The 15308-nt window shown below is 41.3% G+C and overlaps 1 protein-coding gene across 1 annotated transcript in view; it reads right to left on the bottom strand.

Moving 5' to 3' along the window:
- Nucleotides 1-15308, bottom strand: part of fbxw5 (F-box and WD repeat domain containing 5) — a 44672-nt gene that overhangs the window by 22342 nt on the left and 7022 nt on the right. The window contains exons 2-3 of the mRNA XM_060913081.1: nucleotides 6586-6781; nucleotides 1585-1742 (exon numbers count right to left, since the gene is read on the bottom strand). Of these exons, the coding sequence (XP_060769064.1) occupies nucleotides 1585-1742; nucleotides 6586-6772 (345 nt within the window). The 5' untranslated portion in view covers nucleotides 6773-6781. The remainder of the gene's footprint in view (nucleotides 1-1584; nucleotides 1743-6585; nucleotides 6782-15308) is intronic.

Below are 15308 nucleotides of genomic sequence, written 5' to 3'. Positions count from 1 at the left end.
GCGCGTTCATTGGTTGTTACAGAGCGATGGGCCAATCACGTACCTCGTTTCATCTCAATGACGTAATTGCGTCAATGAGATGAAACGAGGTACATGATTGGCCCATCGCTCTGTAACAACCAATGAATGCGCTCGCTTCAAACAAAGAGTTGAAAGATGGCAGCCTCCGTGATCGAGGCGTAAAGATACAAATCCGAGGCTGCCATCTTTCAAACAAAGTCGGAACGAATAGGATACGAATGTGGATTTGAGGGAAAAATCGGAAACATTTTTTTTCAAGTTTTGAGGTGAAAAAAGCGGAATTCCGCGAATTCACGGAAAAATCACATCCCTGTGGAAATCACAAAATGGGCTCAGGAATATTTCCAGAGAACATTATCTGTGAACACAATTCACCGTGCCATCCGCCGCTGCCAGCTAAAACTCTATAGTTCAAAGAAGAAGCCGTATCTAAACATGATCCAGAAGCGCAGACGTCTTCTCTGGGCCAAGGCTCATTTAAAATGGACTGTGGCAAAGTGGAAAACTGTTCTGTGGTCAGACGAATCAAAATTTGAAGTTCTTTATGGAAATCAGGGACGCCGTGTCATTCGGACTAAAGAGGAGAAGGACGACCCAAGTTGTTATCAGCGCTCAGTTCAGAAGCCTGCATCTCTGATGGTATGGGGTTGCATTAGTGCGTGTGGCATGGGCAGCTTACACATCTGGAAAGACACCATCAATGCTGAAAGGTATATCCAGGTTCTAGAGCAACATATGCTCCCATCCAGACGACGTCCCTTTCAGGGAAGACCTTGCATTTTCCAACATAACAATGCCAAACCACATACTGCATCAATTACAGCATCATGGCTGCGTAGAAGAAGGGTCCGGGTACTGAACTGGCCAGCCTGCAGTCCAGATCTTTCACCCATAGAAAACATTTGGCGCATCATAAAACGGAAGATACGACAAAAAAGACCTAAGACAGTTGAGCAACTAGAATCCTACATTAGACAAGAATGGGTTAACATTCCTATCCCTACACTTGAGCAACTTGTCTCCTCAGTCCCCAGACGTTTACAGACTGTTGTAAAGAGAAAAGGGGATGTCTCACAGTGGGAAACATGGCCTTGTCCCAACTTTTTTGAGATGTGTTGTTGTCATGAAATTTAAAATCACCTAATTTTTCTCTTTAAATGATACATTTTCTCAGTTTAAACATTTGATATGTCATCTATGTTCTATTCTGAATAAAATATGGAATTTTGAAACTTCCACATCATTGCATTCCGTTTTTATTTACAATTTGTACTTTGTCCCAACTTTTTTGGAATCGGGGTTGTAGTTTTAGATCAAACTTCGTAGCATCTTTAGTGCTTTTAAGAACAGCATTTTCTTTCATAATGCGTAATTCTTCTTCACTTACGGTGACAAAGCGATTGGCCGCCATTTTGCCGAGTTGTTTCGAGGTGATTACGGAGAAATAGTCCGCATTTCTCGACCAATCAGTGCGCACGATTTCCAATAATCCCCTCCGTATTGATACTAATTTGTAATTCTCTGTCAGGACGTGATGTTTCTGTAGCAGAGGGTGAATCTCACCTTGACAGTGCAGTCTTTGGAGCAGGAGGAGAAGCGATGTCCGCTATGAGAGAAGGCCAAGTGCAGAACCTGGTCATGGTGCTCCCTCAGAGTCTGTACCTCCACACAGGGAATGCAGTCGTAGAGCCGCTTGAACTCTCTGTACCACGACACGGCCGCTGCCAAGCACAAATACGTTTTATAATGTTACAGCCACCTTATTGCTCCGATACCCTTAATATAGTTCTGGTGCAACAAGGTGACATTGCAGGTCACATAATTAGTGATAATTAGTCAAAATTATTTGACGTGCACAATTAAAGTGCCTGAATAGAAATATACAGACCAGCATCATGAAGACCACAGAGCTATCAAAACAAGTTCTGGAAATGTATTCGGTAGGATCTGGTTAAAGGAAAAAAAAAAGTTTTACACTGTTAAATCCCTTATTACAACCGAGACTTTGTCTCGAGGAGACCATCGACGAGAAAGCTTAGTGACCGGATAAAGACTGTGTGTTAGTCAGAATAGCAAGCAAGACTTTTACTTTTAACTTTTACATGATACTACCACCACCATGCTTCGTTGCAGGGATACTTCTGCGAGCCGCTGTACACACCAAATATAACAGTTAGCAATAAAACAGGATCCAAACTCACATACCAGAGCGTCAGCGACGCAGTAGCTCGCATGGCCGTAACGAGTAACCAGAGTTGTTTATAATTAACCAAGTTGTTCTTCATGAGAACAATTAGATCTTCCAAACAAAACAATCAGAATCAAAATCCGTTGAAAACTCAGGGAGGAGAAGCGACTTCTCTGAATTGTGGACAGACGGAGCGTGATGGCAATAGCTCATCGCCCAGCGGCTGGTGAGCTAATAATAAAAGCACATCATTTCCAGTAATAAACCTTTATGTAAATTAAAATAAAAAACAAAACACCTTCTGTCTAAGGCCCTGTCCACACGGCAACGGATTCAGGTGAATCCGATACAATTGTTTATCGTTTCGGCCTGGCGTCCACACGGCACCGGCGTTTTGGGTGCCCCAAAACACAATCTTTTGAGAACGGGTTCCAGAGTGGAAAGATCTGGCAACGTTGCCGTTGCGAAGTCGTCTGGATGAGTAGAATGGATTTGTTTACGATGACGTCACAACCACATGACTGTGAGTGCTTCACGCCGGGTAGAAGTGTAACGAACTCGATGCGAGTTGTCAACAAAGCCTATAACTTGGTTCATGAAACGCGCTTACAAAATATTTTCACTGTGAATATTTATTGTGTAATGGTGCAAAGTGAGAGAGAGAGAATAGCCCTTAGGGCAGAGTCAACCCCGCCAGCAAAAATAGGGAAAAAAAGGAGCGATCTCACCTCTTCAGATGTTGGTTTAAGTCCTACAATACATTCCTCAAAAAGGGTGTAGAAGAACAAATTAATCCATCAACGTGTAGCATTCAATTTATTCCGGACCATTAAAGACGCCGCCTTCCGCGTAGAATCATACGTCATCCTCGCCGCCATATTGGATGGGTCAAAGCGGAGAATAAAGATGCCTCATTCATGTGCTGCGTTTAACTGTACCAACAGGTTTACCGTCCAAACGAGATCACATGGGATTACCTTTCACAGGTGAGACTGGAAAAATACTTTTCATTGTATTTGGTCATTATAATGTAATTTTACGAACAGATTTTTCTGACTTTGTGGCTAATATGAAGTCTCGCGCATAATAGTTTATGCGCATGCGTCCTTACTTCTTCTATTGTTCTGGTGTCTCTGAAGGGACCGTCTTACAGCGCCCCTAGAGGTGTGGCATGTGTATTGCATTGTTTTCAGCAAGCGTTGCGTTGCCATATGGACCTGATATTTTACTGATCGTTGCCCATGTGGACGCGATATTTTTTTAAACAACATCTCGTTGCCATTGTCGTGTGGATGTAGCCTAAGTACCTGAAGTTTTTATTGTATAGCTCGAGTGTTGTATGTTAGAAAGATCATATACACAGTTTTGATAAGACTGTACCTCATATCTATTTCATCCCAAGACCATTACGGTTGTTATTAGGCAGATCCTACCATAACTGGATCCATTAACCACTTGCCCACAAAATAAGAAATTTTTCTTTGTCCTTTTTTCAGTGAGGTAATATTTTCAAGATTGAAAATACGGTATTTGGTCTTCTAAAACAGCACGTCATTTAAAAATACACTGAGTATATCAATAAAAGATTTTTAAAGAATAAAGTTCTATTTCTTTGACATATCTGACAGACATAACTCCCATTTTAAAAATCACTTTCGTTATCCCTGTTGCTGTCGTCAGTGAATTTCTGTCAGATGACCTGACGATAGACTCAGCCATTATGGATCTTTGGTAGTTATCATGTGGAAGCAGGCTTTATCATTTTTGGGTGTCAACAGATAGAGTTGAAATAGATCAACAGCGAAAAAACTATTTCGTTCACGAGAGAAGCCCACAGTTCTTTTTAAAAAATGCTATCGTCAGTCTGTCAGTCAAATGCACCTGACGATAGCAAAATTCAAGCCCTCACCACGCACATGTTGACTGACGCAAAGAGGAAATTCTACTGCGCATGATTTTTGTGACGGCAGACATTTACTTCCGGGCAAGACTTGGAGTTCTGACAGCTAGATTTCATCAAATAAATCAAGGTAAGATTTTCAGTCAGCTATCCTGACGATAGAAATTTTTGACGATAGAAACATTGAGAATATATTTGTGCATTCATATTTAAAGTTTTCTGGAGGAAAACTATCGTAAGCCGAGATAAATCAGAGCCACTTGCGATGCGACCCTTTCAGCCGACAGGCCATTTCAATGTGTTATTTCCCCGCGAAAGTGACACAGTCGTGTCTATCGTCACTGTTCTGACAATTATTGTTGATATTTCAATTTTGAAAATAAATTTTATCTTTATTTCAATATTTTATTTTATTATTTGGTTGTAGTGATGAGGTATTTAATATTATTACTAAATTTGTCAGGTTAATAATGTAAGAAACAGTTTTGTTGCTATTGTCATCTAGAGTGTCTGTCAGAATATGATGGTAGACGTTAGTTTGTCTGTCAGATTTTGATGATAGAAACCGATGTGTTTCTATTGTCATTTAGCATGTCTGTCATGTCAGGCTTTTATTAATTAGTTACCAGGACTACTGTCCTAAAATTTACTGTGAATGTCCAAGACCCCAAATGCTACTAGAAAAACTTAACAGAATGATCAAAATGATCAATTCAGCAATTTAAGGAGATAGGACTTAACTGGCCTCTGTTATGGTAGAATCTGCCATTATACAGTTCCATATTTTATACATTTATTAAAGGAATTCATGAACCCACCTCAAACATGTCGGAGTTCTTTTGGATGATAATCAGACATACGGTACAGTAGATAAGGATTCAGTTAGGGAAGGAGTATTACTTTTTAATAACAGTTTAAGCTTGTGCACCGAATTTCTCAGCAAATATGATCTTAAAATATATCCATATATGTACATTATGTTCCCAAATGTGTACATTACATCTTTATTGTCTTGTATGGACCCTTTTCACGTGACGTCACGACAAACGCGGCCGCCATTTTGGATGTGTACTACCAGTAGTTTACCACAGCCAACACTGAGGAACGGCAGCAAAGAAAGTGTTTATTTTCAGCAAGACTTCCATCATGCCACTATACTGTTGTGCACCTGGATGTAGTAACCATCAACAAACAAGGCAAGGGTTATCATTTTATCGGATCCCGACAGAGAAGATGGATAGCAGCCATTGACAGATTGGCAGCCCTCGGCATACCAGCGCTTGTGTAGTGACCACTTTGTTGGAGGTAAGACGAATAAAATTAGCCAGAAAAGGCATTACACTGCTGTTAACATTCTGTGGCGGCGAGTGTGTAACCAAATAGGCTAAAATAACCCATTGTAACCTCTTTGTTCTTCTGTAGTAGCTATTGTTGACTAGCTAATGTCAACAACATCATAGCTGGTATGTTACTGTAGCAATGTTTACGTTCAGTCATTTGGATGACTGTTAAAACCTTTCAGTCTCAAGTTTTTCCTTTACTGTATTTACTAGTTTACTGTAATTATGATCCGGCAGCTATTTACACCAGATCCAGTGTAAATAGCTGCCGGAGCCAACGTCCGAGAATTAAGCAGCGCACTCCGGCTTGCTCCCGGAGTGCTCCGGCCGAGGTTCTGGAGCTCGCTCCGGCTTGCTCGCCCTCAAATTAAGCGGCTTGCTCCGGAGCAAGCCGGAGCGCGCTGCTTAATTTGAGGGCGAGCAAGCCAGACCGAGCTGCTTAATTTGAGGGCGAGCAAGCCGGAGCGAGCTCCGGAACCTCGGCCGGAGCACTCCGGGAGCAAGCCGGAGCGCGCTGCTTAATTCTCGGACGTTGGCTCCAGCAGCTATTTACACTGGATCCGGTGTAAATAGCTGCCGGATCATAATTACAGTAAACTAGTAAATCCAGTAAAGCCGGAGCGCGCTCCGGAACCTCGGCCGGAGCACTCCTGGAGCAAGCCGGAGCGCGCTCCGGAACCTCGGACGTTGGCGTGTATGTGTATGGCGATGGGTTTTTAACGACATAGGTATACAGATCATGTGGGCCGAAGTCAGGTAAAGACGAGGGCTTCGTGTACTTCCGTACGTCAGTGAACAATCCTGGTGGAAGCAGGTAAACGTCACTCTCTAAGCCTGCTAACCTCAATTTTTGCAGATACCTCTCCCTCTGCTCGCCCTGTAAATGCCCTACGTCGCTGGATAGTGAAGGTGTTTTCTGTATCTCGCTCCTTTTTCTTTTATGTTTTTCGTTTGTCGCCTTCCTCGCATTCAAACTGATTCGAGCCGAAGTCCACTACATGTCCAAAATAGCGGTCGTGTTTACGAAGGTCACGTGACCGAAAAGGGTCTATACCGCACATAAAATGTATACAACCCAAACGAAGGAGACAATTTGTTTGAATGCCCATTGTTTGCATTCTGCCTGACTGCAGTACCTGGGTGGCGAGGTACCTGACGCGGGATACGGTAGTAGCTATAGAACAGCTCCCTCCACAGGAACTCGTCTCTGGACACGGCGAACCACTGGTGACACGTCAGGCCGGCCTTCAGCACCGCCGCATGGGGGAGACGCAGGAAGATCTCCAGCACCAGGCTGTCCGGCAGGTCAGGGACACTTGCCATCCTGACATCCTATGATCCGTTAGAATTAATTGAAAAGAAAAATTTAGTTGTACCTATTTCTAACAGAGGTGGACAAAGTACACAATTTCATTACTTAAGTCAAAGTACAGGTCAAATGTTACTCCGATACAAATGAAAGTTGTCCAGTCAAATTTTTACTTAAGTACTGAAGTACTTGCTTTTAAAAATACTTAAGTATTAAAAATTCATTTTCTGTCAACGCGTTGTTGTATTATTGCCACAACGCTTACAAAACCTAACGCCGTTACCAAAGACAGAAGTGTGAATTCACAAAATGAACGCATGCTGTGCCATCATGGTGGTTTAATGTTAAGCTAGCTAGTCAGTGAAACTCCACCTGACATGCTAGCAAACTCTTTTCAAACTCGAAATCATATTGGGTAGCTAACGCTACTAGAAAAGAAAGATTTCTACATTCTGTTTATTTGGCAAGATTATGCTAAAACATATTTCTGATAAGTTAACGTTATTCATGTTAGAGTAACTCCATTTTTACATGCTGACTACTAACAGCGTCCAAGTGAACTAGCTATGCGTAAACGTTAGCCGTGGACAAGGCTACAGCAACTTGGCGGGAAAATCCACAGAAAGTCATTTGACTAACCAGACTGCATAGCTACGTTTCCAACGTTATCGCTAGCTCTAAAAGCACAGACAACTTCGTTGCAAGCTTTCTCTTGGAATAAAACGTTTATATACTTCAATATGCTTCCGCAAGTTGGACGGCGAGTTTTTGTAGGCCGTGATGTGGTTCGTATTCGGCAAACATTTAAAACGAAACGAATCTTTAATCCTTTCAGGAAACTGAAACATGGGTTCTAGGTAAAGCCATGAGTGCGTGCGTTCTCCAGAAGAACCGCCTTCTTTCATTCTGCCATCAACTGATCGTGTTCAAATAACGCTGCTGAGAAATCATTGAACTTGATTTTATACAGTCTATGGACGAGACGTGACTCTAGTGATTACTGATCGGCTGTCTCAGTGTCACCTGCGAAAAAACCATCACATTTTAGAAAAGAAAAAGAAAAAAACATCCACTTTCAAAACTGCTTCATAGTAACGAGTAACGAGGACCTTGACAGAAATGTAGTGGAGTGAAAAGTACGATATTTGCCTTTCAAATGTAGTGAAGTTAAAGTCATAAGTTTAAAAAAAAAAATACTCAAGTAAAGTACAGATACTCAAAAAGTGGACTTAAGTACAGTACTCAAGTAAATGTACTTCGTTACTGTCCACCTCTGATTTCTAATAACAACGAAATGATGGACAGTATCTTTTTCCAGCATCATTTAATAGTTCTTCAAAAACAGCAAGTTAAAAAAAAAAATAAAACATTAAATGACACGTGTTGCATTACTGAAAAAGAAGCTTCGCTACTTCAGTCCATTTTTACTTATATCCAAATCATCCATAAAGCCGATATAGTGCCAGGGAAATACTGCATCCTGGGAAGAAACTAACTATTAGTTACACTACGTTCAGACTGCAACCTGAAACGACCCATATCCGATTTGTTGTGAAATCCGATTTTTTTGTTAGGCCGTTCGCATTACCAATTATATGAGACTTGTATGCGATCTCCAATACGAACGGAAAATGACCCAAAAGTGTCCCGCATGCGCAAATTGACACGTAATAAGCACATCTACGTAATATGTAAACAAAAAAAAAAAAAGCGCACTCTTCAAGTTTCCACCAAAGAGGCGGGATTAGCCAACGCAGAATAGTGACGTTTGTCTCTTGTTGATGACGTGTAGGTCGCATGAATGCGACCTGTCCGGTCAGACTGTAGTCGCATGTGAAAATAACGGATATGCATCGGAATTAGGACCACATATCCAAGCGGCCTGGGTCGCATGTGAAAAAAATCGGATCTGTGTCGTTCAGATTGTCAATAACAAATCGGATACAGGTCGCATATGGGCAAAAAAATCGGATATGGGTCGTTTCAGGGTGCAGTCTGAACGTAGTCTTCTCATCTCATTATCTCTAGCCGCTTTATCCTTCTACAGGGTCGCAGGCAAGCTGGAGCCTATCCCAGCTGACTACGGGCGAAAGGCGGGGTACACCCTGGACAAGTCGCCAGGTCATCACAGGGCTGACACATAGACACAGACAACCATTCACACTCACACTCACACCTACGGTCAATTTAGAGTCACCAGTTAACCTAACCTGCATGTCTTTGGACTGTGGGGGAAACCGGAGCACCCGGAGGAAACCCACGCGGACACGGGGAGAACATGCAAACTCCACACAGAAAGGCCCTCGCCGGCCCCGGGGCTCGAACCCAGGACCTTCTTGCTGTGAGGCGACAGCGCTAACCACTACACCATCGTGCCGCCCTGAACGTCGTCTTATTCAACTAAAAGATCTAGCTACATCAAATTCCTTCCAGGTCCAGATAAGCAACCAAGATGACCGAATAGTGACAACATCTGCATTTCAACGATTCTACATTAACACACACAACAAAGCTTTAAATAGATTGATTATGATTTGTTTTACAGACTCCGACCCGAATTTGACATGAAGAATAAACGTATACTTCTCTGTACGTCGTCTTTAAAACACTGATGCTGACCAAAAAAGGTAAATAAAGTGAAAAATCTCTTAAAATCACCCTTGAACAACTCTAGCCCTGTAGCTAGTCTCTGTTCAGATGACCTGCCTTCAGCTTGACAGCCTCCAGCTAGTTCATGTTTAGAAAACAGTTTTGATCATCTTCGCTGTCGTATTATTATAAGCAATTGTTCCATGCCACTAAAACACTATGCTGTGGAAACGCTGTCTTTCTCTGTGTGGACGAAACAAGATTTGAGAAATGTTTTTCTGCTTTCTCTTTTATACAGCACTGTGAAAAAGTCTGATGCACATGCAAAGATGCCTTCAAAAAATAATGAAATTAAATGTTTCTGTATTTTAAAAAAAAACCATAAAGAGCAGTAAACAGCGACAGGGCCGTAACCAGGATTTTTCAAATACCGAGGTCAAACATTGCGATACATCTTATATGCCCAAAAAAAAATGTCCTAATATGGTGACTTTTCATACATTTTGGAAACGAGTCAAAATCACAAGCCCAACAAGATGAACATGTAGGTGAACATGTTTATTTTAACAATTTCAAAACTGCACGATCACAAAAGTATTTTGTGCGTGCGTGCGTGCGTGCGTGCATGAGTGAGTGAGAGTGTGTGAGAGTGAGTGATGGAGAGTGAGTGAGAGTGACAACGCAATCTAGCCGAGCCTGAATGGACTTCAATTGCTTTTTAAAAGATATCTGCCCTTTTCAATAGCAAAATACTAGACGGTTATTGGACAAAACCGACTAAAACGCTACATTCGGAGACTGAGCCTCACTGGAGATGGGAGTGAATAAGAGGGGCGGGACAAGACTTCCCGAGAGGAGGCTCATCTCCAGCTGGTGATCGGAGGAGGAGCTGTGAACGCGGCTGGGCTGCTCATGATTGACAGAAAGCAGTCAGAGGCGGTACATCATGTTGTAAATAAAATGTGAACATAAGTTTGCTACCCGTTTTCATTTCCGTTCGAAAATACAACCAATGATCAAAACAATAGTGTCTTGTGTTCACGTTAGCCTATAGTCTGGTAAGTTAGCAAAATAGCTCAAGTCTCATCAGTATCCAATAACTTCATAAACAACAGGTCACGACTGTCCAGCCTTTTCTGATCTGAAACGCACCAAATCAAATCGAGACGAGAGAGAATAAAAGAGTTTGTGCCGCCTGGAAAACGAAAATCCTATCTAGCTAAGTGGCTTCGACTGTTGTTGCTTGAAATGCTAATTAAAATTGCACTGTTAATGATCATAAGCATTCCGGCACATAACTGTCAGTGACTGGCAAAATTAACTCCCCTTCTTCCCTCTTTCTTTTTCTCTCACTTGCTGACTTTCCAAAGCTGAGTTTGGTTTGTTTTAGTGTAGTAGACTTCTTCATCTTATGTTAATTTTCAGATTCCACGACTAATTGACAAACTGACTGGCTGCGGAGTCGGACCTTGATGAGAACACTTCTCAACTCTTGTATATCCCGTGGTGCTTAGCTGACTATCGCGAGGCTGCCTAATATGAAATGTTTCCAATGTCGGATATTTCAGCTTCGTTTAAAAATGATTATGTGGACTTTATTTTTAGGCAAACAAATGAGAACAGGGGGAAGCAAGCTGAATTTAGAATTTTCCACCGATCAAAGTCAGAACGATTTTCATCATATATTAATTTCACATTTCTGAGTGAAAAAAAAAATACCGTGGGAAAAAAAATGCCGAGGACATGACCTCGGTGTCCTCAATGGTAGTTACAGCCCTGAACAGCGATAAATGAAACAAAGTCGATATTTGATTAAAAATAATAACAGTTCCAGGTAAGATTAGTGCAGTTTTATCAGGAAACGAGCTGTAAGTTTGATTTTACAGAAGCAGCCACAGTTCTTCTCGACACTTTGTCACGCTTGCTTCTTAATTTCTGCAGTAAAACCCAGCAGACTGAAAAGCCGTCTCTTACGTACAGTAATATGCTGCTTTCTTTACCGACATACAAACTTTTTTCCCTGTAACATTTAATTTTGTGCTTGAAAACTAACTAATGTTTTCGTACTGACTTGATGATGTATAGATCATAAAATGAGCGTCTATTAGAAAGTTCGTGCTAAAAAAAAAAGTGTCAGATCAATAAGAGACTGTGGACCGGATACTGAATAGACAAGCTTATAGACAATACCTATAGCCATATTGCTCTTTAAATGATATCTTTTGTCATGTTTTTACAGGTTTAATAGCTTTGTGTACAAATCCATCAATGCTGAGACACCAAAACAGGACCAGATCATGTTGTTAATATTAAAGTACATATTCTGGACCAATTTTTTTTTTTTTATATAATATGAAAGAATGTCCCTTTACACACTCATCCAGAAGGGTAATTTTGCACAAGGCCATCTGTCTACAGCAGAAAAAAATAAAACAAAAAAACGTGTCTGGAAAAATCCCAAAGGAGTCTGGAGCCAGATTCGTGACGTCACCTGCGGAAGCGCCAGCAGGCTGCGCGAGCTTTGCACGGTTTCAGTGCACAGCCTGTGTAGACCAAGCGCTCCCATTTCTCTCTCATTGTCCGGTCTTTTGGGAAACGATGAGTACTAATCCCATCAAGATTGGTGTTGCTACACCCTCCTACGATACATCTGTTAACCATTTTAATAATTACGCGATAACGTTGAAGAAATTTGCAGAAAACCACCAGGTCGTTTTCTCATAAACAAACCAGCGCTGGCGTAGGATTCAGACGGAGGTGTCCCGCACGCGACGTCATGAAAATCAATGTTTGCCGGGAAATCCAAATGCAAAGTTTTTTCAGAGGCGGACCAATTCGCCTCAAATGGCTTGATTTCAACTGAATTTTTCTGGTATTGCGCAAGGTAAAAAAAATTTGCACAAAATGCAGAATGTGACAGATATTTGACCAAAGTTTAATATAAAATAGGAGAATTACATTGATCTTGCTCCTGAATTTACCCGTGATATGCACTTTAAAGCCAATAAATTGGGGTGACACGGTGGTGTAGTGGTTAGCACGGCCGCCTCACAGCAAGAAGGTTCTGGGTTCGAGCCCAGCGGCCGGCGAGGGCCTTTCTGTGCGGAGTTTGCATGTTCTCCCCGTGTCTACGTGGGTTTCCTCTGGGTGCTCCAGTTTCCCCCACAGTCCAAAGACATGCAGTTAGGTTAACATGGGGTGGCCTTGGGCTTAGCATGGCTGCCCACTGCTCTGGGTGTGTGTGTGCTTCAGATGGGTTAAGTGTGTGATGAATAAAGTTGTTCTTTCTTCCTTTCTTAAAGCCACTGGTTTTTCTCTTCAGAAGCACTCTCCATGGTTTGGAAATGAATATTACTAATGAATCATTTTTATTTTTTGGCTTCTTTAGCAAACCTGGACACACTGCTGAAGCTCTGAAACAGGTCTCAGCACCAATATCTTAGTGTTTATAATCAAAACAAAGGCATTATTTCCAGCTAGTAATGGCACCCTTTCGAAATTAAGGTGCAAACGGAACTTTAGTGCCATGCTAACTAGTTTAATTAGTTCTATGACAGTATTTTGTTGTCTACTTTTGCTTTACTACATAAATAAAAGACATTATAAACACCCAGGCGCATTAGATACATTAAATAGGAGCAACTAGCTAACATAACCAGATACAGAGAGCCAAACCCAAGTGCGCGTATATATGGATTTTTACGGTACACAGGGATACAAGAACCTGCTGCTCGTGGCTGTGTTTCGTTTTGAAGTGATCATCACTACGCCCTACTCCCTCCATAACCTATACAACCTTGACAGAAAGAACTCCGAGGGTCCCTCTGTAGGGATCGAAATTAACACCATTTGGAACGCGTTTCAAACATCATTTTATAAAGCTTTCCTACTGGCGTATTTAAAGCAAATAAGGAAGTTTTAATGACATTTAAATGCAAGAAAATTCACTACATCTTTTGAATTTTTTTAAGTTTGCTTTTAAATTATGTAAAAAAAAAAAGGACAAAGTGACTTGACGATTAAAGAGTATGAAAATGTCCTTTTCATTTACGGTATATATAAGGCTGGGCGATATGAGAAAAAATTATATCACGATATATTTTTTCAAAATTTTCGATAACGATATATATCACGATATAAATCAAATCACCATTTTTGTATCTGCTCAAAATATGAACATTACAAATTAGTAGTTCCTTCCTAATTAACAAAAATAGCTTAACAAGCCTTCAAGTTTCACAGAAGAGCAATTCCAGCATTATGGACGTGACACTTGAACTCAAAATGGCAACAAATGACCCAGCGCATGTTTTATTGTCTCCCAGTATTTAAACAGGTGTTGCATATTTTAAGGCTGTACCATACTGGAGAAGTGATAGAACAAGAACAATTCCCATAGTACATCTAGGGCATGCCAGAAAATGCCAATAAAAGATGCGTTATGGACGTGACAGAAAAAGTATCACTTTTCTTGGGTGACTGTACATTTTTATCAAACTCTGTGAAATTGTAAACCTAATGTCGAAATGGAGATATCCATTTGATAGAGGGGTCCAAGGTGAATATTAAAAAATCTTTGTTTAAAATATTTTGTATTTCATGCAGAGTTTCGGAAGGAAAAGTCAGCGTTATGGATGTGACGAAATTCCGTTATGGATGTGACGCATCTGAAATAGACATGGCATATGTTTAGAAAATCAGCAATTTAACCACCATAACCCTTTGAAAAACTCTAAATATCAGCTAAAACTATCAAAGTTCTTAAATAATATTTAGGATGGCTATTGTTTTGCTGTTTTGTGGATTTTAGCATACATTTCTGTGGCTTGTGGCAATAATATAGAATTGTACATGATCAAAGTTGATTTTAGCTTGGGTTTTACATTATAAGAAAGAAAGACTGACAGTGACATATTAGGTTGGTTACAAATTGGTTCAACTTATTCACATCTGTAAAATACAGGCCTAGGTGATATCTCTGGGAGTGGTTTTGATGTATTACATGTTGCTTTATTTTTGCATGGTGAGGTTGACATTTACATGGAATTGCCCAGAACCAAAACAAACTGGATGCACATTCTTTTGTTCTTTTTGTTCAAATGAATAAACTGAAACTGAAAAATAAAAACTATATACCATTGTTAATCATTTGTGCAAATTCTAGCAGCTTTCAAATAAACATAAAAGACATATTGACGTGTAAACCTTATGCTGCAAGGAGAAAAAAAGTGCAATCCTGTACGTCAGTGTGTTTAAGGCTTTGTGTAACACTTTGTTGTATGTCCGATTTTAAATATCCAAAATACCTCCACACAACCGAAGATCTCTGGCCCTTCTTTTCAACGATGTCCTCCAGGGCAGTGCTCTGACTTTCCTGTTCAGAACTCCGGTCAGTCGGCTTCTCGCTCATTTTTATAATCGCTTTGTTTCACGCTTATGCCACTTTTCCACTACCAACGCGGCTGAGCCGTGCTGTGCTGAGTCGGGCTGAGTGGGGCTGTTGGAGTTGCATTTCGACTACAACCGCGCTGAACCGTGCTGGCTGGAAGTGGGTGGACACATTGGGTGGAGTTAGCGAAAGTGGGTGGACGTCAGGTGATGTCGTTAGGCGGCGCAAACAGTGACATCAGTGAGCTTTTCAGCGGTAGTCTCACAACCCGGAGAGTAAACAATAAACATGGAGGACATGGAGTCGTTAGTGTTGCTGGTCTTGGTGCTGTGGCTTGTTGTCACTGACAACGCCAACAGATACTGGCAAGAGCGTATAGATGAGGCGAGGCACATAAGGCTTCATAATTCTCGTAATTCGTAATTCTCCTTCTTCCGGGTTTACGGTGTTTACAGATCCCAGCGTGCTCGCGGGGCGTGTGTGGGCATGTGAGGACACTCCTCCTCACCAATCAGTGCACAGGGGAGTGTCTCCTCACGCCCCCAGCCTCACTCAGCTCGGTTTGGCTCGCT

This window comes from Neoarius graeffei, chromosome 28 (assembly GCF_027579695.1).
Source record: "Neoarius graeffei isolate fNeoGra1 chromosome 28, fNeoGra1.pri, whole genome shotgun sequence".
NCBI lineage: Eukaryota > Metazoa > Chordata > Actinopteri > Siluriformes > Ariidae > Neoarius > Neoarius graeffei.
The sequence above is the reverse complement of the archived record's forward strand: the minus strand, read 5'-3'. Positions and strand labels throughout refer to the sequence as shown.